Source organism: Achroia grisella, unplaced genomic scaffold (assembly GCF_030625045.1).
Source record: "Achroia grisella isolate CSIRO2021 unplaced genomic scaffold, CSIRO_AGI_Agris_v1 utg512, whole genome shotgun sequence".
Classification (NCBI taxonomy): Eukaryota; Metazoa; Arthropoda; class Insecta; order Lepidoptera; family Pyralidae; genus Achroia; species Achroia grisella.
The window spans coordinates 1,030,143-1,051,271 of record NW_026712906.1 but is presented as its reverse complement, the minus strand read 5'-3'; the positions used below and the strand labels follow the sequence as shown (position 1 = coordinate 1,051,271).

The following is a 21,129-nucleotide window of genomic DNA, read 5'->3' as shown; positions in this document are numbered from 1 at the left end:
TAGGTAATATAAATACAACTTACAAGTACAGATTGTTAGGTGTACATGTACCTACTTATACGTTTTATATTTTTTCACAGACAGACAATCGTTGGCACTTGTGCAATATAAATAGACGTATACTTTTTAGCATTATATTTTCTATAACTTAGGCCCATCCAAAATTACAACTTAAATGTCTTAAATACAAAAGTATGTCTGTCTGACTGTTTGTACAATTAAGTATCGAATAATGCCTGCAAGTACGATTTAACAAATCATAGTCATATAGATCTCTATATGTATCTACATAAAACCTACTCATAGTAGTCGGAGTTATTTATACCAATAATCACCATCAATACGCAATCAATTTCTCCCGATCACACCGACAAAGTATCGGGGAAAACTGGTATCTACCTGTCTATTAATTATGTATGTAATATTCTCTTATCTGTCCTATATATTTCCGTTTTATGTAGATAAACCTAATGCACGGATGTAAACAAACTTAAATATTTTTTTACTGTATAGTATTATACACACCCGTTCAATAATAAAAATAAAATCCTCACTAATATTATTATTATTATGCATCAAACTCTAATGATGAAGGTTTAAAATAAATATTATTATTATTATATATTATTATAATTGCCAAAGTGACCGACACACTTTTCCAATTTACGTAATGTCTTCAAATTATAGCCTATGTGTTATTCTGATGTATAAATAAGCTATATACTATAAAGTTTCATCAAATTCCGTTCCGTAGTTTTTGCGTAAAAGTAACAAACATCAATGCATACTTATAAACTTTTACATTTATATACGTAATATTAGTACTCCATGTAATTTGTCTATCAGCTTTTAATCAGCTTTTAAACGGATCAACGGAAATTAATGAAATTTTATATGAACATAGATTATATCACGAGGACGGGCTTAGTATATCTTAAATGTAAAAAAATAGATCAATTCGCGTATTTAGTATGCAACTTGTGAAGTAGACAACGTTTTTAACTTGAGCCATTTATTCAAATGTACAAGTCTGCTACCATTGTGGTATAAAAAAGTATTATATTATGTTATCTGTGGTATTATTAAACTTTGTAGCTATAATGTCTACGTCAATTAATGCTGTCATTACCAAGTCCAAGTGTTCAAAGGCCTTGACTCTATGATTTCGACTATGTGAAGGTCTCTACATTTTACTAAACACCTTGACAGTACGTCCGCTGGGCCATCTAATATCTTAATAAACCTGTTTTAAAAATATCAGAATCATTATATTTAGTTTATTATAATATTTCTATTTATTTCACGATGTTTTTAGCTCTATCGTATTGAATCTACTTAAAAAATGTCAGTTCCTGATCAATATGTAAATGGATTCATGCGATTGGTGTTGAGGCTTTTGTAGATATAAAATCCATATTAATATTACAAATGCGCAAGTATCTGTCTGTCTGTTTTCATGGCAATAAGCTTAACTAGTAAAGAGATCGCGGGAAGTAATTTAAAAGAAATGCTCAGGATATTTCACCTAGCGCCATCAAGTGCCAAACTTAGCAGAACAGAACTGGCTACAAAACAGAAGATAGGAATTGTTATTTTTCTTTTGTAAATGCTTACAAGACGAACGCAGAAAATAACTGGATCAATAAAAATAATTATATTATAAAAACAAATGTCAAGCGAGAATCGAACCCGCGATCACCGGACTTAAGGTCATCGAGACTACGAAGCCACCATATTTCTTTATTTGTTTCCTTCTTAATTGAGAATTTAAGTGGATTCAAGTTCTACCCATATCTATCAAGTACGAAACAGGTTTTTTTTTAGAGTTTTTTTTTCTTTCAATGCAGTATCTGCGGTCGAACATGGTCTGTAGCATATTTACCGGTTCTGGTATGGATCTTATTATTTTATTGAAACATCTCCAGTTAGAAAAGTTGTTTCGTAGTGTCCGGAGGCGAAGTTGTTTATAAAAACATGGACGACGCGGATGACTCGTGTGGGACTAAATTAAATAAAACGAAAGAGAAATATACATCTAATGATGGAACAAACAAACATGAAATGGAATCGTTACTCGTGGATAAAAGTGATAATATAAAAATAACACCTACAAGGTAGGAACAAACTAACTAAAACTATTTAATACTTTTTACCCGCAACTGTTTTTTCTGCTAACACTTTGGCGTTTATAATATTAGTATGGATGCTTAATACGAAGAGGAATAAGAAATTTCTTTTTCTTTCAAACCTATAATTTATTTATACATTAATGCACAATTTTTACAAGTATACACGACTGAAATAACGAGCATAGCTAGTACTTAATAAAATAGGCTATATATGCCATACTGATAAGTAATAACAATAGAATTCTCGCCGTTCATTCATAATCTTTAATATATTAAAAACATGTATGTCAACAGATTTGTATGTGTAGGTATGTAGACAATATAAGCTATTTCTAACGTCTGGTCACTACCGCCACATAATTTAACATATTTTAATAATCAATGCAAATTATCCAGATCTTAAAATATTGGTGCATAAAAATATACTTCGATATTCACCACGTTAATATATGTATATAAAATATACAAAGTTCAGATAGGATAGATAAAACTACCTCAAATATATGTATATTAAAACTATGTGTATGACACATATACCTAGTAAAGTATTAGCCTTAATAATCAAAAGCTATTTAAAATATGCTACTCTTAAAATAAAGCACCTATCGTAAGATGCTTTTATGAAAAGAATATACGAAATGTTTACAGAAAAAATCATAGGTATAGACAAAAATTAAAAACACAGTCTATTTCTGGCTAGTAAAAAGTGTAGCAATTTTGTTAGAGCTAAAGTAAGCAAAAAAGTTGTAAAATTATGGCCCATCTCACCTAGGTGCTCTTACGATTTCTACGGTAAATAAAAATGTGTGAATTTCTAATTTTCTAACGTCTCAAGTAGAATTCGAAGGATTATTATATTATTCTCTTTTACATAGTAGGTTATGAGTATATAGTGTACTATATTCTGAACAAAGTGAATATAGATATATCTCCATTTTACTTCTGCTTCTTTAAATTTAAATTAAACTAGTAAAGAATATATAAGTAGTATTCTAAGAACATTCTTCCGTTGCTTGATCGTATTTACGATCAAATTTGTTATTCTTGTAGTCTACATTAATAACGTAGTCTTCATAAATGCCATAAGTTGATGTAAGTTATTATGATTATTAAATATAGTATTATGATTATAGTACTAGTACTTAATAACAATATACCCAAATTAAATTTGTCATACTTGTAACTAAGTATGGTCGAAAATACAAAATATTTTGACTATTTTTTTATGTTACCATCGCCTAATGACATGACATAGTTTGTCGGTATGGTATCATACCATACCGACTAACTAAAGATATAAACTAGTGTCTTTTTACTAAAATAGAATTTCTTAGCCGAATATAATAAGAACTCTATTGTTACTTATTTTTTTACGTTATGATAAGTAGTTCCAAACTATAAGTGGAACATGGGTGCTAAAGAACGTACTTAATTTTTTAATAAATAAATATGTACACCATGTCACCCAGGTACACAATGGTATAATCTCTTGAAATATTTGTTACATTCAATCCTCATCTGTGATTACAAAACCACAAATCATTTACAGATATAGTAAGTATAAAGTTTGCCTTATTGTCATGTTATTAATTAATTAAAAAATAAAATAAACCCATTATTTGATGATTGATACAAATAAAGAAAATGGAACGTACTTTTTAATAATTTATTCATTGGAAATAATTATATTTATTATAATATATTGAAAGTGGCTTTTACATTGCAAGGACCTCCACAATGCAGTGCCACAGAGATTGGTTGGGAACGGGAATAATCGAAATTTGTAGGTAGATTTCAACGGAGTCTTCCCGTCGGAGGGCCAATTAGATTGCCTTGTACAAAGTGCCGTACTAGTACTTAATGTTGTCATCATATCAATAATCTCAATTAATTATAAATTAATATAATCTGAATTCAGTTTAAAATATTATATTGTGTGTGTGTAAATTATATAAGTAATTAGCATTACAATTACTACGGAACCCAGAAGTCAATTTACACTCTGTAATCTCACGTGTGATCATATGATTAGGATTACGTACTAAAGGCGGAAATAAATTGTTTTTATACATATAACAATGTAATTATTCTTTAGATCTTATTATATAATAAAACTGCAGACTAAAATGTTGCTTACCTACCAAGAATCAATATAAGCTATACATATTAAGGTAGGCTATAGATACTTGTTATATAATAAATATATTTGTGAACAAATGCATCTTTTATTTTAAATTAGTTTACAAATACAATGTGATAGTTAATGCCAAAATAAATGAAGCTCGAAGGGCTGAATATGTATGTTTTTGCAATTTATTTCTGTAGGTATATACCTATCCATAAATAAGCATGATCCCTGAACATCATACATATTAGATATACATACAAGCAACACAGCTTGCACAAAGAACGCAAAATATTATAGGCAAATCTAAAATTAATTCTAAACATTTGTAATCCAAGTAAAATTCAATATAAGGAAAATGTTCTTATTCAAGCATATACATACCACACATAAAATTAAAGCTCAAGTTAGTTATTAAATATCAACTTTGATGCTAAAAAAATAATCTGTAGTCTAATATTTATTAATAATTAGACTCTACATTAACGGTCTACTAATAGTAAATATTAATTTAATAAACATTTATCTATTTGAGCTACATACACAAATCAAAAGCCGAAGTATATACACAAACCACACCTTGCTGTGTTTTTGTTATATCTTCAAATCTAATTACACTTGCAGTAAATCTGAAGAGGTCGAGGAGGATACGAAGCACGACATACCTAGCATATCTTTTTTTACATTGGTGAGTATTTTTTATCAATTTAGTCTTAATCTCGACATAAATGCGGAAAGAACTACGAACGAGTCATCGCTATAAACAAATTTGGAATTACTGTTGTTTTTGTACTGAGCTAGAGGGAATACCACACCTTCGCCCACGCAGAAAGAGTTACTCTCTGATTCCGTGAGGAAATAAAGAATCCTTATTTTTTTACTAAAAGTATACACGTTTTAAAGCAAGATTTATTGTTATAACAAACACAGCGACACCGTAAGCATATAGTTAGTAATAGTTAATACTAGCTGGATAGAAGGATTTCCATTTAACGTTAACTTTTTTTATGTAATATTATGTTATCTGTGATTAAACGAAACCAATCAACAAGAACCGAATTCGCCGCAAACTCCTCCTAGACTGCCACAATAGTTGTACGGCATGATATGATACCTACTGTTTTAGGTAAGAGTCGTCAAATACGACTTAGTACAATAATAACTAAGCTGATGACCCCTCCTGATGATAAGTGGTAACCATCACCTATATACACGAGTAGAATACGAACATCATGTAACACCCGTAATACTAGTCATGCGTTGGCATTCCGGAAGACTATGACATAATTGTATCCTATAATTTTACTGTCTAATAAAAGTTTGATAGTAATGTGCGATAGTTAATAAGATATTAGTAAATAGCTAGCAGTATTATCTTCCATTGGTTCTCAGCCAGCTTTCACCGTTAGCTCACGTGGGTGCACAAAACCATTATCAGCCACTAAAAAACATGTTTATTCTGCATTTTTTTACAGTTCCGATTTGCGAGTATTAAGGACAAGATCTTCATAACAATAGCATTATTAAGCTCAGTAATATGCGGTTGTACTACGCCGGTATGCGTATTACTTTTCTCATACTTATCCCAAAACATGGTCTCATATGGGATATCATTAAATGAAGGAAAGCCAAACGATGAAGCTTTCTATAAAGCACTATTTTATTACGCAATAAGTAATACCCTAGTTGCTGTAACTTTCGTTTTTTTTACTTATGTAGCAACCGTCCTCATGAATGTAGCAGCATACAATCAGGTCAGTAAATGAATCGATTTAAATTAAACCTATTAAAAAAAATATTTGAAATGAAACTCATTTTTATTGATAAACCTACCGATTCAGAGAAATAACGCAAGTCGCCACTAATTATGAATGGAAGTTCTGTTCATGTTATAAGAACTGGTATTTATAGATATTGGATAGATCCCTATAATGCTGATTTCATTAGTCCTACGTATTATTTTCAGAGTATATTGTATCTAGAATGCAAGACAAAATTTAGTAAAAGATAATTAGGCACTACAGTGTCTAATTTAGGACTAAATATTTACATGTAAACATTATACTTACCTACATGCGAAAATATCTGTACTATAATGTATACTTACCATATAATCTAATTAATATCGTAGGTAAATATATTTAGAATGTAGGTAATTGTCTTTGTAAACATTTTCAGGTTTATCGTATTCGGCAAGAATATTTTAAAGCAGTGTTAAATCAAGATTTTGCATACTTTGATACCCATCAAATGGGTGACTTCGCGGAAAAGATGACGAGGTAATTTTATATCTATATTTTATTATTTCATGATTATAATCATACTTCATTTAACTTTTGCAATATTAACCACTATTAGTAAAGTACGTAAATTATTTTAATACTGAGTTTCAACGATTAGCAACACATTTTCTCAGGATTGTTCATATCTCGAATTGATAAAGTTTTATTAGTCCTCTTAAAATAGTTTAAGTAGAAATTTAGTAAGTGTCGTCACGAGTGTCTATTGTAAAATTGCCTATTATAAAACTGTACTCTAACAACAGATACTTTGATAAGTATATATACCTATTTATATTATTTTTATGAGCCCGATTGTTTGTATTCGTCCTGATATATATTAATGTACTTCTATCAGTTGTTTAGTAAGTACTTAAGCTCTGCTTAACTCGGGACTTGTGGCGCTGCGTGAATTATCCGGAATTATCGTTATAACATATATTATTTCTTTAATTTCAGCGATGCTATGAAAGTTGAAGATGGGATTGGTGAAAAAGTAGCGACATGTGTTTATTATTTGACAGGCTCAGTCAGTACATTTCTAATGGCTCTGGCTTTAGGCTGGAAACTGGCGTTATTGTGTTTAATATCTTTCCCTATACAATACGCTGTACTCGGACTATCGGGATGGGTGAGCATTCATTCATTCAATATGTAATATATATGTATAGGTATCTTCTTGATTCGATTTCTATATTCTTGGCGCTATGTAATCCAGCAGAAGTTAGTTAGTGCAAATTAAAAAATATATATACTCGTATATTGGATTGTAGTAATAATTAATGTAAACAATGACTAGCACAGACATTATTCATATTATAGGTATACACTTGACTGTCAGTAAAGATCGGAATCGCTACACGTGCCGCACACCGATTTTTCTTATACTATTTAACTACTAATTCTTTTACTATTTGAAAGATCCATTATGTATATTGATATATACATATATATATATATATAAAACTCACACGTGAGTGATGCCAAGGCTCCCACATTTCTTTTATATTTTGTCCGAGGAATTGTAAATATAAAACGTATTTATTCTAGAATAGGTTCTAAATTCTGTCATTTATATGGTCAGTTGATTTTTTATTATGCTGTTTTTCCTATAGATATCTGCTAAATTATCCGTTAAAGAAACAGAAGCTACAGGTAAAGCTGGTGCTGTAGCTGAAGAAGTTTTATCATCAATCCGTACAGTCTATGCATTCAACGGACAAGAAAAAGAAATAGAAAGATATCAAAGCCTCCTGAAAGTCATACGAAAAATTAACATAAAGAAAGGTAAAATGATAGCTACCTGTCAGTAGTAGGTAACAGTACTGTAGTTTGAGTTTGTATTTTATTAAATTGAATAGCAATGCTTATAAAATAGGTATATGGGTAAAAAACAGTAAAACAGTTTAAAATATCAAGCAATATAGATAAATATTATACATTGTATTAGTTTGGACCAATATTTTATAACTATTATATGTACCTATATTGACGGCCTCGGTGATCTAGCGGTTTAGCAGACCACCTTTCATTGGATGGTTGCAAGTTCGGTTCCTTATGCTGTATATGAACATTGTTTATTGGTCTGGGTATTTTCTATATATATTATGTATGTATTTACAAAAATATATACCAAATATGCATATAAGTATTTGTATTAGTTGTTTAATACCTATAACACAAGCTCTGCTTAGTTTGGGACTAGATGACTCTGTGTGAATTGTCCAGGGTTATTTTTGTTAAATTCCAGTATACAATAAGTATTTTTTACAGCGTACATTTTTTGCAGCGTCTCGCCTCGCACTGTACGGAAACATATTATAAGTTTATAGAATTTCTGTACGTGGTGAGAAAAAATAACTTGATACTACTATTTTTAGGTCGTATTGAATTGAAGCGTTGTTTAATTGGTTGTTAAATTTTTGTCGTTCAAACCTTGTAGGTGTATTTTTATATTTTAGGTTTCTACAATGCCCTAACTATGGGACTATTGTTCCTCTGCATCTTCAGTTCATACGCTCTTGCCTTCTGGTTTGGATATGTCCTTATCGTAAATGATCCCGAAACATATGACGTCTCAACTATGCTCTCAGTGAGTAATTAACAAACCTTATTAGTTTATAAATAATGTTGAATTTTACTCAAACTAAATCTAACTCTTTTCTTTAATGCAGGTTTTCTTGGGCGTGTTGATGGCATCCGAGAATTTTGCAATGTTACAAACCCTTATTGTAGTGTTTGGGGTGGCCAGCGGTGCTGGTGCACAAATATTCAATCTAATCGATAACGTACCTACTATAAATCCATTGAAAAGTGTAGGTGTTACACCTAAAAGTTCCGAAGGGAATATAGAATTCAAAAACGTTGTATTCAACTATCCTTCGAAACCAGATGTACCTGTAAGTAACGATATTTACTTACTTAATACTAATAATTTGAATTACTTCAATATGTTATTCTGATGTATAAGCTACTGTAAAATTTCATCAAAATCCGTTCAGTAGTTTTTGCGTGAAAGAGTAACAAACATCCATCCATAATATATTCCACTCACAAAATATTAATAAGATTATTTGTCGACGCGGGAGTTAAATGAAATACAACGTAAATAGCTATGTTGTACCTACCGGTGTGTTGTTATCGGTGTTTCCATCACCAGAGAGAAAACCATCAAAAATATACAATAAAACAAGTTTTTTGTAACGAGCCAAATTCAAATTCATGATAATTTCCTTTGGAGTCTAATTTAGGAGAGATAACCAATAAGCCACGTCACTCTTGGCATAAATGCTCGTAAAGTCAATTAGTTATCTACATAAAATCTAAAATAGAAATCTTATAGGCCAGGTGATTGAAATAACCATAACAAGTAACCGGTTCGAATACTAGACTTTAATACAGGATCTTAAAACAAGTAAGAACAGTTTGCTATTAAACATAGGGTTAAAGACAGGATTAAACCACACTACATAAACAAATGTAACTGTCCGACTCTCTGGTGAGGGAAACACCTATATCAAACCAAAAATAAACCGCTGAGAATAGTGTACTAGAGACTGCTGTCGGCTGCCACCAATCTTCAATATAGCGACAGAATCCATCCGTATGTATAATACCTATAATTATAATACTAGTGTGAAGCATTTATTAAATATGACTGTAATATTTAAAACAGGTTTTGAAAGGAGTAAGTCTTAAGGTGAATCATGGCCAGTCAGCGGCGCTGGTTGGACACTCTGGATGCGGCAAGTCCACTGTCATACAACTCATATCGCGATACTATGACGTTGCGAAAGGAACCGTAAGTATCACAAAAAAATATATTTCATAAAAACGAAATATTTTTTTATGTTTGTTTTGTATGGGTTCATTTAATTACAACTGTACTTTTGGAATATTACCTTATCAGCTTATTACTTATTACCATCTATAGTTACACTAGCTGCGCCCGCGGTTTCACATGCATGAAATTTATAGTCTGATATTCTGATGTATAAGATATATTACTATAAAATTTCATCAAAATCAGTTCTGTAGTTTTTGCGTGAAAGAGTAATAAACATCCGCCCATACTCACAAACTTTCGCGATTATTATATTAGTAAGATTCTTATTAGTTATATTTTTAAATCTCATCTGATTAAGAGAATATGAACATCACTGGTGTCTCTCAAAGAGGCTGACCATCACCTGATGAACAAAGTGACCAATTCAAAGAAATCACTTCTATCTTGAAATATATTAATTGCGAATAGACTACTTTCGTCTATTGCAAACTACTTTTAGAGTAGTAGTAGCTACTGAAGTAGGCCCATATACTTACTGAGGCTATTAGTGGACTAGAGACAATAAGTCATACCATAACTTATGTCCATTATTTACGATATTAAGCAAATCGTTTACCAACAATACAAATAAAAAAATGTCCGAATTACATTTTTGTATTAAATACCTTGTGTATTGTAGACATACTTATATATATTTTTAAGCAGTGTCTAATAGTCAGTTTTCCATTACAGGTTACGTTAGATGGTAACGATGTCCGTGACCTATCTGTGCGCTGGTTGCGTGAACAAATAGGTCTGGTGAGCCAAGAGCCTGTACTATTCAATACGACAATTCGAGAAAACATACGATATGGAAGAGAAGATGCAACAGAAGCTCAGATTGAATCCTGCGCCAGACAGGCTAATGCTCATCACTTTATCATAAAGTTGCCTAAGGTTTACTAATCTAGATATTTACATTATAATTAATTTTTAAATTTAAAGATCAAATAATAGTTGAACCTAAATAATTGTCGTCGTCGTTTGCCAAGTTAGGTTGTTGACATATTTATTACTGCTTTTGGTTGATATCCATATTCTTCAGAAATGCGCTAAAGGCAGCCTACAGGAACGCAAACGGCTTAACGACTGAACTGACTGACGTGTATCAGTCAGACTATGTATCAGCAGTCTTTATTCTAGTGCTTTAAAGTTAGCAGTCTTTTAAACCTTTAGTACCATTTAATAATTTAATGAATATTTATATACTAGAAACCTGTATGTTATAGGGATATGACACGGTTGTAGGCGAAAGGGGAGCATCTCTATCAGGTGGACAAAAACAACGGGTTGCTATAGCTCGAGCTCTAATACGTAATCCTCGCGTACTCCTCCTCGATGAAGCCACTAGTGCACTTGATATCTCTTCTGAAGCTAAAGTACAAAAAGCACTTGACAAGGTAAACTGAACATATCTTAAAACTTAATTTATTAATTAACTGCATGCAACTGAAATGCGAATGTTGAAGTGGATGTGTGGTATGACAAGAATGGATAAGATAAGGAATGAATACATTAGAGGAAGTATGAAAGTGACGCCGGTGTCAGAGAGGTTGAAGAGTAATTGTCTATCGTGGTATGGATATATAATGCGTAGGAATTAACATAATATTTTAAGGAAGGTGTTACATATGAATGTGGATGGTTATAAGAGGAAGGCCGAAAAAGAGATGAATGGACTGTGTGAATGATGATATGGTATGAAAGGAAATAAATAACGAGATGACTGCGAACAGGGATGAATGGAAGAGAAAAACATATTACGCCGATCCCAAATAAATGGGATAAGGAAGACGCTGATGATTTGACGAACTTAAGTGCTATCATCTTCAAAAATAAATCTTCAATCTGATTGAAGATTGCAAACTAAACGACTATTTAAATATATATGTTTTATTATTAAACTATTTCTAGGCGCAAGAAGGCCGCACAACTATTATAGTAGCTCATCGACTTTCAACGATACGACACGTAGATATTATATACGTATTCAAAAATGGAGAAATAATTGAATCAGGGAATCACAACGACTTAATGAAAAAGAAAGGGCATTACTATGATATGGTGATGATACAAACTTCTGACCCTGAAGCTCAGGATAATGGTAATGAAAATAGTTTTGATGCTTTGCAGATATCTATTGGCGTTTGGTAATCAAATAAAATAAAAAAAATAATGACTGTAATGAAATTATATTAAATTTATATTTCTAGATAAGCCAGTTATCAATCGTCAGCAATCAGAAATAAGTAATAACCTTGATGAAGACGAACTCAAGGACATTATAACTGTAGTGAGTAATTACGTTAGTCATTTTAAGAATGATTTGAGATAATATTATAAATCAAAATAAAGAATATATAAGGTCAATTTCGAAATACTATGTCAAACCCATACATTTGGGCATTTGTAACGTTACCAATTTATATAATAAATCTTCAATCGCTAGTTCAATTATATCTATTCATTACTAGCTGCACCCGCGACTTCGCCAGCGTGGAATTAAACTTTATTTTTCCGAAATAAAAGTAGCCTAAGTTATTCCTTATTACATCAGCTACCTGCCAATAAAAGCCCCATCAAAATCGGTCCAGCCATTGCAGAGATTAGCCGGAACAAACAGACCGACAGACAAAAATTGTAAAAAATGTTTTTTTGGTGTATGTACCGTATTTAAATTCATATGCATATGCATGTAGTAAAAAACGGTTATTTCAATATTATAATCAGACGCTCCGATTTTATTTATACGTATAGATGTATTACATTCATTATTATTATATTAATAGATAGGTAACTAACTATTACTAAAAAAACAGATTATAAAATATCTTCTGCATTAGCTATTAATGAAAATATAAATGTAAGACCATTTATAAACGACAATATATTATTAGATCCCATATTTTGGGTTTTCCATATATTAGGTACCTACTAGAAATTTTTGGTTTCTATGGTGAGAACTGTAACTACTTTTACATATCTCTATACATTCTTTACCTACAGCAAGAAGAAAAGGAACCAGAGGAAACTGAGCAGGAGACATCTTTTTGGGAGATCCTACGACTGAATGGACCAGAGTGGAAATCTGTCACTTTAGCTAGCATTTCTTCATTGTTTAGTGGATTCGCCATGCCAATGTTTGGTGTTATAATCGGTGACTATATAGGGGTAATAATATCACTCTTATCTACTAATATCAATTATGATTAGGTACTAAATTGAATTTGTTTAGATGTCTCTTACGCTATGACTCCATATGTGACTGTAACTGATTTAGGTGATATTTACGTAGAGTTATATCCCTACCAGTATAATCGCTTACCTAGGTAACTAGTAAACCTTCATCAGTAGCTTACCGGTTAAATTAAAATCTGTTAAAATATGTAGTCTGTTATTTAAAGAAAAAAATAATGCAGCGGAAATACTACATAAAATTTTTGTTTTATAATTCTCAGGTATTTTCAAATGCTGATGAAGATGAAATGTTGCTTGAGGTGCGCAGACTTGTGTTCACATTTATCATCATAGGAGTACTTTCGGGTTTCGCCAATTTCATTACAGTAAATATCTAACTTGATTTCATAGTTTTCCTAATACGAATGTACACATATATTTACATAATTATGTCACTGGAACGAGGTTTTATGGTACTTACATACTAAGGTAGACTTTGTAAAAGTCGCTTTTTCTAAGCTGTATTGCTGGTGGCTTCACCAGCAATGCTTATCTCGCCCTTCAATCGAAGGGCAGTAAAATTACAGGATACGAAAGCATGACATCTCAGTCCCAATAGTAATGCATGATAAGCTCATCTCCGTGACGCTGTTTATGTATATAAGCTACGGCTTATTAAATTTATTAAAAAATATCACTTCATGTGCAATATTACTTATGAGCGCGAAGCGCGAAGCGATCTTAGATATTTGCACTCATTATAACGATACTCCTCCGAAACGGTTTGACCGATCGAGACCAAGATTCATCGACCATCGACTCATCGTTTACTCAAAAAAAGTCCGATCGGTCAAGGCGTGTGTGTGTGTATCTGGCGTGTAAATCACACACCAGTAATAAACCTAGTTATTTGAACTTGAAAAGCAACATTTATAAATTTTCAACAATTAGGCTGTTAAATAACTGGAACTGTTTCCAAGATACACTTCTACGGCGTTGCTGGAGAGTACTTGACAGAAAGGCTAAGGAAACGCATGTTCGGGACCCTTCTACAGCAAGATGTAGCCTACTACGATAACAAGGACAATTCGACGGGTGCTCTGTGTGCGAGATTAGCTGGAGAGGCGGCTGCAGTGCAAGCCGTAAGCTTATATTTAAATCATTAATTATAGTAATATATAGAAATACAATGGATTATTACTAAGGGAGAAGTGGCCAGTACTAGCAATGTATCCTAACAGTCAACATCCACTCCTGTCCTGACAACCATTGTCGTTAAATCCTGGTGAAATTTCCTCGATGGACCGCCAACCCAAATACATTCTATATCGTCAAATACAGGTTAGATATATTGAATAATCTCTGCAATAGATAAATAATGTTACATCTATTCAATTTACTTCTATTCTTCGTGTTTAATGAAACAGAAGTACTACTACTCTAAGTACTACTAATAAAACAGAGGCAGTACTTTGATTTATGATAAAGTACCTAATCATTATTATTGTCCTTTCTATTTCAGGCTACTGGACAGCGAATCGGTACATTACTACAAGCAGCAGGCACGTTAATACTTGCTCTAGTGATTTCACTGTATTATGAATATCGTGTGGGACTTGTTGCACTTGTTTTTGTGCCCATAATAGCTGGCGTATTTTATAAAGAACGTCAAATGGCAGGCGATGAATCTTCAGGAACAGCAAAAGCTATGGAAGCGAGCTCAAAGGTATGGTTTTTTTTTTATTACTACGAGATTTAATATTAGTCTACATTATGCCCTTTGTATTTGTATTAATGTTACAAATCCCTAAGTTCGATTCCTCATTGAATCGTAACATAACTAGCGTTGGCTTCGATATTCGTCAAGCAAGAATTAGCATACAGCTACTCCTTATCCTCCTAGACGATCTAGCTACTATTTATCTATCTCCGTATATATAAAATTCTTGTGTCATAATGTGAGTTACCATACTCCTCTGAACCGGTTTGACTGATTTTTATGAAATTCTATTCAGTACGTCAGAGAATCAGCTACTATCTTTTCATACTACTATGTGATACGAGTTGTCCACCCCGAATATGTTTTTTTTTATTTAATGGTCAATTTTTAATATTTGTTTATAATGTATCATTAAAAAATACATACAACATTTTAATTGCGATTTTAATTTATATGGCAAAACAACGTTTGCGTGGTCAGCAAGTATGCTATAAGATTGGGACAAAAACACAACATACATAGTACGTTACTGATATATTTATATTTTATTGGTATGTTTTAGTTGGCTGTAGACGCGGTATCCAACGTACGTACTGTAGCATCCCTAGGGAAGGAGAAAATGTTTTTGAACTGTTACTCTATACTACTTCTACCCGGTTTGCAAATCGCAAAACGAGCATCGCACTGGCGAGGAATAGTGTTTGGTCTCTCTAGAGGTCTTATGAATTTCACTAATGCCATAGCTTTGTATTACGGTGGAACGTTAATTATAAACGAACATATAGATTACGCAATTATAATGAAGTAAGTATGTAGTACGTAAGCAACAATTTTATTTATAAGCAGGATTTCTTTAAATCTTAGATTAAAGAATATAACATTGAGAACAAAAATAATACTACAAAATATTATCATTTGTTTTCAATTACAGAGCAGCACAAGCAATCCTAATAAGTGCCGGCACAGCTGCACAAGCTTTTGCGTTCGCACCGAACTTCCATAAAGGAATAAAAGCAGCAGGACGTGTTGTAGTATTGCTCAATCTTAAGTCAAAAATCATAGATCCAGCAGAACCTAATCAAGAATTTGTAAGTTTCGATAATATTATTTTTAATAATGTATCTAATATTCTATTGTATCTAATGTTCGTGATTAAAACATGGTGTTTATTTACTTATTGCTCATGATACCTACAGTTCTCTACGAAAATATAAACTGTGGCATAATAAAAATAAAGTACGCAGTGCGAATACCACATATTCGCACTGCGTACTTTATTTTTATTCTTTTCTTGAGATTTTTGCCATTCTTGGATAATTATTTTTTGAGTACTATGTTCCTGATTTTGGTTCCAGTATTTTCATTATCAGTATTTTTATATTATAAATAATATAATTTAAACAGAAACTTTGGTAACAATTCGGCTAAGAACAATAATTGTTCTAACCGAGTGACATACGATAATCGAAATATGCTTATAAAAAGCACGATTTAATTTCTCTTTTTTTTTCAGAATGGAAATGGCACCGCAGCTCTAAAGAATATTCATTTCAAATACCCTTCTAGACCTGACGTGGAAGTACTAAAACATATGGATCTTGAAATAAATAAGGGTAAAACCGTGGCGTTGGTCGGCGCTAGCGGGTGTGGTAAAAGCACAGTTATTCAACTACTTGAAAGATACTATGATCCAGATATGGGAGTAGTGGTTAGTATATAGCTTTGTATTTGAATCGTAGCGTAACGTACAATGTGAACATTATTTGACACTAATTCAATTTTGTATAGTTTAGATAGTATCGAAAGCAATGTCTTCGCAAAATTACATTAATTTATTAAGGTAGCAAAATAAAGCTTTTTTATATTATAGGTCAATTTTGAGGCTAAGAAATAAATTATAATTGTTTACATTTTTTAAGTTTCCTAAACCGAATCAATCAATCGAAACACAATCTGATAGAATTCGTTAGGTGACATGACCGATATAAATCTGTTATTCTGTTCAAATAAATTGATGATTCCACCTCGAGTTCCTTCATATATATTCAATATTTTTTCAGACCCAAAATGACATACCCATTAAAAACTTAACCCTCGCAGATGCGAGAAAAACGATCGGTTTCGTCCAACAAGAACCAATACTCTTCGATCGAACTATTGGTGAAAACATTGCATATGGTGACAACTCGCGTCAGCCATCTATGGATGAAATCATTGAAGCGGCTAAACAAGCAAATATACACAACTTCATTATATCATTGCCTTCAGTAAGTAGTAGTCATGTTTAGTTAAACATTACTGAAATCACAGATAACATAATATGCTGAAATAAAGCAATTTCACGGTCAACAATGTATTTTTTAGGGTTATGATACGAATGTCGGGTCAAAAGGTTCTCAGTTATCAGGTGGTCAAAAGCAGCGTGTGGCCATAGCGAGAGCGCTAATAAGACATCCACAAATACTAATACTTGATGAAGCTACCAGTGCTCTTGACACAGAGAGTGAAAAGGTAAAGGATATTTTATATTCATTTTGAAATTGCAAGCGTACATATACAAAATCAATTCTCCTACCTTTATTCGTATTACATTTAAAAAGAAAAATATTTCCTAACTTATTCGCACTCAGAGAAAATCATACATTGAAACTGACGTGTATGTGACATGCTCAAGAAAGGATTGCTACAGTGCATCTTTTTCCCGACCTCTCACCGAAACGATTTCACCTAGATTTCGTGCATATATTGTTCATTCCGATGTTATTGAGCAATTCCGTTAATTGCTCAATAACATAGGAATGAATGGAAAAATAAAACCAAAAACTGAAACACCTGTAAAATATCGTAAGACATTAGAAAAGGCACATGTTTTCCCTTATTGTGGGTCTGTGATCATTAGAATTTTATATATTAATACCTGTTTGCGTCTTGATTATGTAGGTGGTGCAGGAAGCGCTGTTGGCTGCGAGCGCGGGTCGCACGTGCGTGACGATAGCGCACCGGCTGAGCACGGTGCGGGACGCGGACCGCATCTGCGTGCTCAGCAGCGGGCGAATGCACGAGACCGGCACGCACGCACAGCTCATGCAGCTCAAGGGACTCTACTACGATTTAAATAAAGCAGCAATATAATTTTTTGAAAAATTTATTGATAAAAAAATTGGTACAAATAGGTATTAAGTAGATATTCACTAAATAAATTCAGATCCTATCTGTAATTGATTTTTATTATATACCAACGACAACTTAAAGGCTTCCATATAAAAGTAATATACCTTTTTAGAAATTAAACAGATAAAAGTCCATCATTATCTTCGTGTAATCCTTAACAGTACTTGTACAGGTCTCAGAGGATGGATTTTTTTCTCATTTTATTTACACTCATCTTTATATTTTAAATGTGCAAATTTTTCAGATACTTATTATATATACAACCTAAGTAATATTTTTATATATAGAAACTATTTATTTTAAATATTTGATGGAACAAAATCCTTTTTAATACATACATTTTACTTGAATTATTCTATTTTTACGTTTATTTGATGTTTTTCTGTATATATTTATATCTATCCAATATAGCAACATATATATATTTATAACAAACAATCATACTATCACAATCAAAATCTTCACTAGTCTATAGACACAAAAACAACAACAGACAACAGATTTGATCTGATCATTATCAGCTAACCTAATAATTGTTAATGAGGTAGGTACACTAATTAATTGTGCACAGTAGCTTATACATGTAATTCAAGATTATTAAGTAATATAATAAAACTGAGAATATGTTAACAATTAACTGATATTCTGTTATTATGAAATAAAAATTAAAGAAATATAGTTCTATTTATAATGTATGTTTTTTCTCATGCTCCAGTAACCATTCTTTTCTATCAATACCACTGCTGAAGCCACCTCTAGAACCAACAGCCACAATTCTATGACAAGGTACTACAAGTAGGTGAGAATTAGCTCCGCATGCAGCACCCACTGCTCTGGAATAGCTTCCTGAGAGACCAATTGACTTGGCAAGGTCACTATAAGTTTGACATGTACCATAGGGTAATTGGTGAAGTTTGGCCCAAACTTGCTGCAACATGAGATGTTAAAATAATAATAATATGAATACACTCTAAATATATCTCTAATATGCATTTTAGAGAACAAATTGATGATGAATGTACACTACAAAAAATAGAAATGGATTGAAACTCTCTTTCTCGCAGGAATCTGAGAAGCATACCATTTTACAAATTGATTTAACATAAAAAATATGACAGATGTTTATTATTCTTTCACCACATTCGAACTATAATTAAATGTTTCATGAATTCTTAATCATCATAAAAAATTTTAATGAAGTTACACCTGATAATAAGTTTACTTTGTGTAACAAGCATGTAACATGTAAAATTTTCACTGTATATTCAAAATTTGTTTGGGGAATTATTATGTTATCTCCGGACATATAGTTAAGCATGTTGTATGGCAGTTTCGATCTTCTGGTTTTTGATAAATATTTCTCTATGCATTATGCTGTCTATAGGGTGTAGTCTTCTCATTCTATGTCAGCGTTAAATACTCCACGAAAACCTATTTTTACAAGATAACTTTAACAGATAACTGACATAAATTTAAATATATTACTGACATAGATGGTCTTAAATAAATTTCTTATACATACCTTTTGAAAATCTGACCCTGTTGTCTTTATCTGCACAGAAAAAGTCTTAAGATTTCCCTCAAAATATTCAGAGAGTTCGTACTTTAGACTTTCTAAAACTTTATTTGTTCCTTCCAGAAAATTACAAGAAAGTTCCTCAGACAAGGACTGTATCTTCTTTTCGATTTTTTTTGAATCTTCAAAACATACAAAGTATAAGAAATCGTCATCTGCTGCTGCAACAATTTTCCCCACAGGAGATTCAAAACTGATAATATTAACTGTTAATGCGGACCCATTAGAATACTTAGAAATCATATTGAAAATCGGCATATTTCCAAAATAAGACTTCAGTTTATTGACGGTAAAAAAGGAAACGACAAAATCTTAAAAAATATAACACTGCACGGCACGCTATATGACTGTCTACAAGCTTTCTAATACAAATACAAAAATATTTAACCAAATAATGAAATAAAACAGTAATAATTAATAATGTTGCTTTAAATCTGTTTGTTATCTACTTTAGAAACTTAGAGAAGTGATTCAATTTCAAAGTCAGTCGATCAACTGTCAAAACAATATTTATTTTTCTTCGGCTCTGACGTCATAATCCTTCTACGTTTCACATCTATGGTTTCTCAGAATTTTTTTTGGTTCGGGGTTTCCCTTTTCATGGAAGAGGTTTATACGGCGACGTCAATGTGTTGACATTACTTGACATCCATGTCTTTCCAGTCAGTATAAAATAAGACATCGCATGAGAAACATCGATGTCCTTTTTCTATACTATATTGATGTGTAGCGAATTTACTATCATTGTTGAGGTTTTATATCAATATTTTAAAAAAGAGAATGTTGTATTTTTTGTCAATTAGATATTTAGACATTTTTGCAATAAACATTTTTTTCTATTCAGCTTTTCTATTAGTATTTTCTTTTCCTAAAACGAGCCGTCCACATACTGGCGACCGTGACAGGACGGTATACTGGTATTTAAACGGGGAAAGGATTAAGGCACAGAGGACATTAGCGCGTTGTAGATTCTCATTGTGTGGCCAAAGGTTGGAAGGGCTATTGGAAAGTAACTGAATAAATTATTCGACATACTATTCGGCTCGATGATGATAATTGTGATGAGAAACAATTCAATAAAGACAACGATGAGGCGGATATCTATGACTTACGTTACTACATGTTGAAGCAAAGGGCGAGTAAATTTTCTATTTCTCCGCCGAAGTTAGCTGTCAATGAAATAGAAGAAAGTCAGTTTTCGTCAAAAACAAATGGCAATAGACACTTTCACCTTTCAAAGCTGGAACTTCCGAAGTACAATGGGGAGATCAGGAATTGGTTGAGGTTCTTGTCCCAGTTCAAAAAGATACACCTTGATGACCAGATTAATAATGATGACAAATTTCACTACCTGCTTCAATGCATGGAAATAGTGTCAGTAACGAGTGAATTCTTAGAAAGTTTTCCACCATAAGGCGAGCATTATAATGTAGTTATAGAATAACTTAAGTATCGGTTTGCTAAAGATGAAATGATAATAGAATACTATGTGAGAGAGGTACTTAATCTGGTTCTAGCGCAGGCAAAACGTGTACAGAAAGGGTCAATTCGTACATTATATGACGGTCTGACGACACAAATTTTGGCACTCGAATCTATGGGAGTAACCCAGTAGAAATACTCATCT

General features: G+C 32.2%; 2 protein-coding genes across 3 annotated transcripts; one reads left to right on the top strand and one right to left on the bottom strand.

Moving 5' to 3' along the window:
* The first annotated feature begins 650 nt into the window (after positions 1 to 650).
* Positions 651 to 17,901, top strand: LOC131846768 (ATP-dependent translocase ABCB1-like). 2 transcript variants are annotated; one of them, XR_009357688.1, is made up of 23 exons: positions 651 to 2,114; positions 4,879 to 4,942; positions 5,730 to 6,008; positions 6,433 to 6,533; positions 6,993 to 7,164; positions 7,649 to 7,820; positions 8,495 to 8,625; positions 8,708 to 8,932; positions 9,709 to 9,834; positions 10,552 to 10,755; positions 11,088 to 11,258; positions 11,773 to 11,962; positions 12,072 to 12,151; positions 12,865 to 13,029; positions 13,317 to 13,421; positions 14,016 to 14,177; positions 14,558 to 14,761; positions 15,318 to 15,559; positions 15,687 to 15,843; positions 16,269 to 16,463; positions 16,856 to 17,022; positions 17,120 to 17,266; positions 17,696 to 17,784. XR_009357688.1 is itself a non-coding variant. In XM_059196162.1 (23 exons), the coding sequence occupies exons 1-23, from the start codon at positions 1,975 to 1,977 to the stop codon at positions 17,885 to 17,887; spliced, it is 3,831 nt and encodes a 1,276-aa protein (XP_059052145.1). In that variant the 5' UTR covers positions 662 to 1,974; the 3' UTR covers positions 17,888 to 17,901. The 2 variants fall into 2 exon arrangements, 1 of the variants encoding a protein (XP_059052145.1); XM_059196162.1 differs by having other exon boundaries at positions 662 to 2,114; positions 16,816 to 17,022; positions 17,696 to 17,901.
* Positions 17,885 to 20,117, bottom strand: LOC131846770 (methylated-DNA--protein-cysteine methyltransferase). Its single transcript, XM_059196164.1, has 2 exons — positions 19,449 to 20,117; positions 17,885 to 18,854 (listed from the first exon to the last, which is right to left on the bottom strand). The coding sequence occupies exons 1-2, from the start codon at positions 19,758 to 19,760 to the stop codon at positions 18,612 to 18,614; spliced, it is 555 nt and encodes a 184-aa protein (XP_059052147.1). The 5' UTR covers positions 19,761 to 20,117; the 3' UTR covers positions 17,885 to 18,611.
* Positions 20,118 to 21,129: the final 1,012 nt, after the last annotated feature.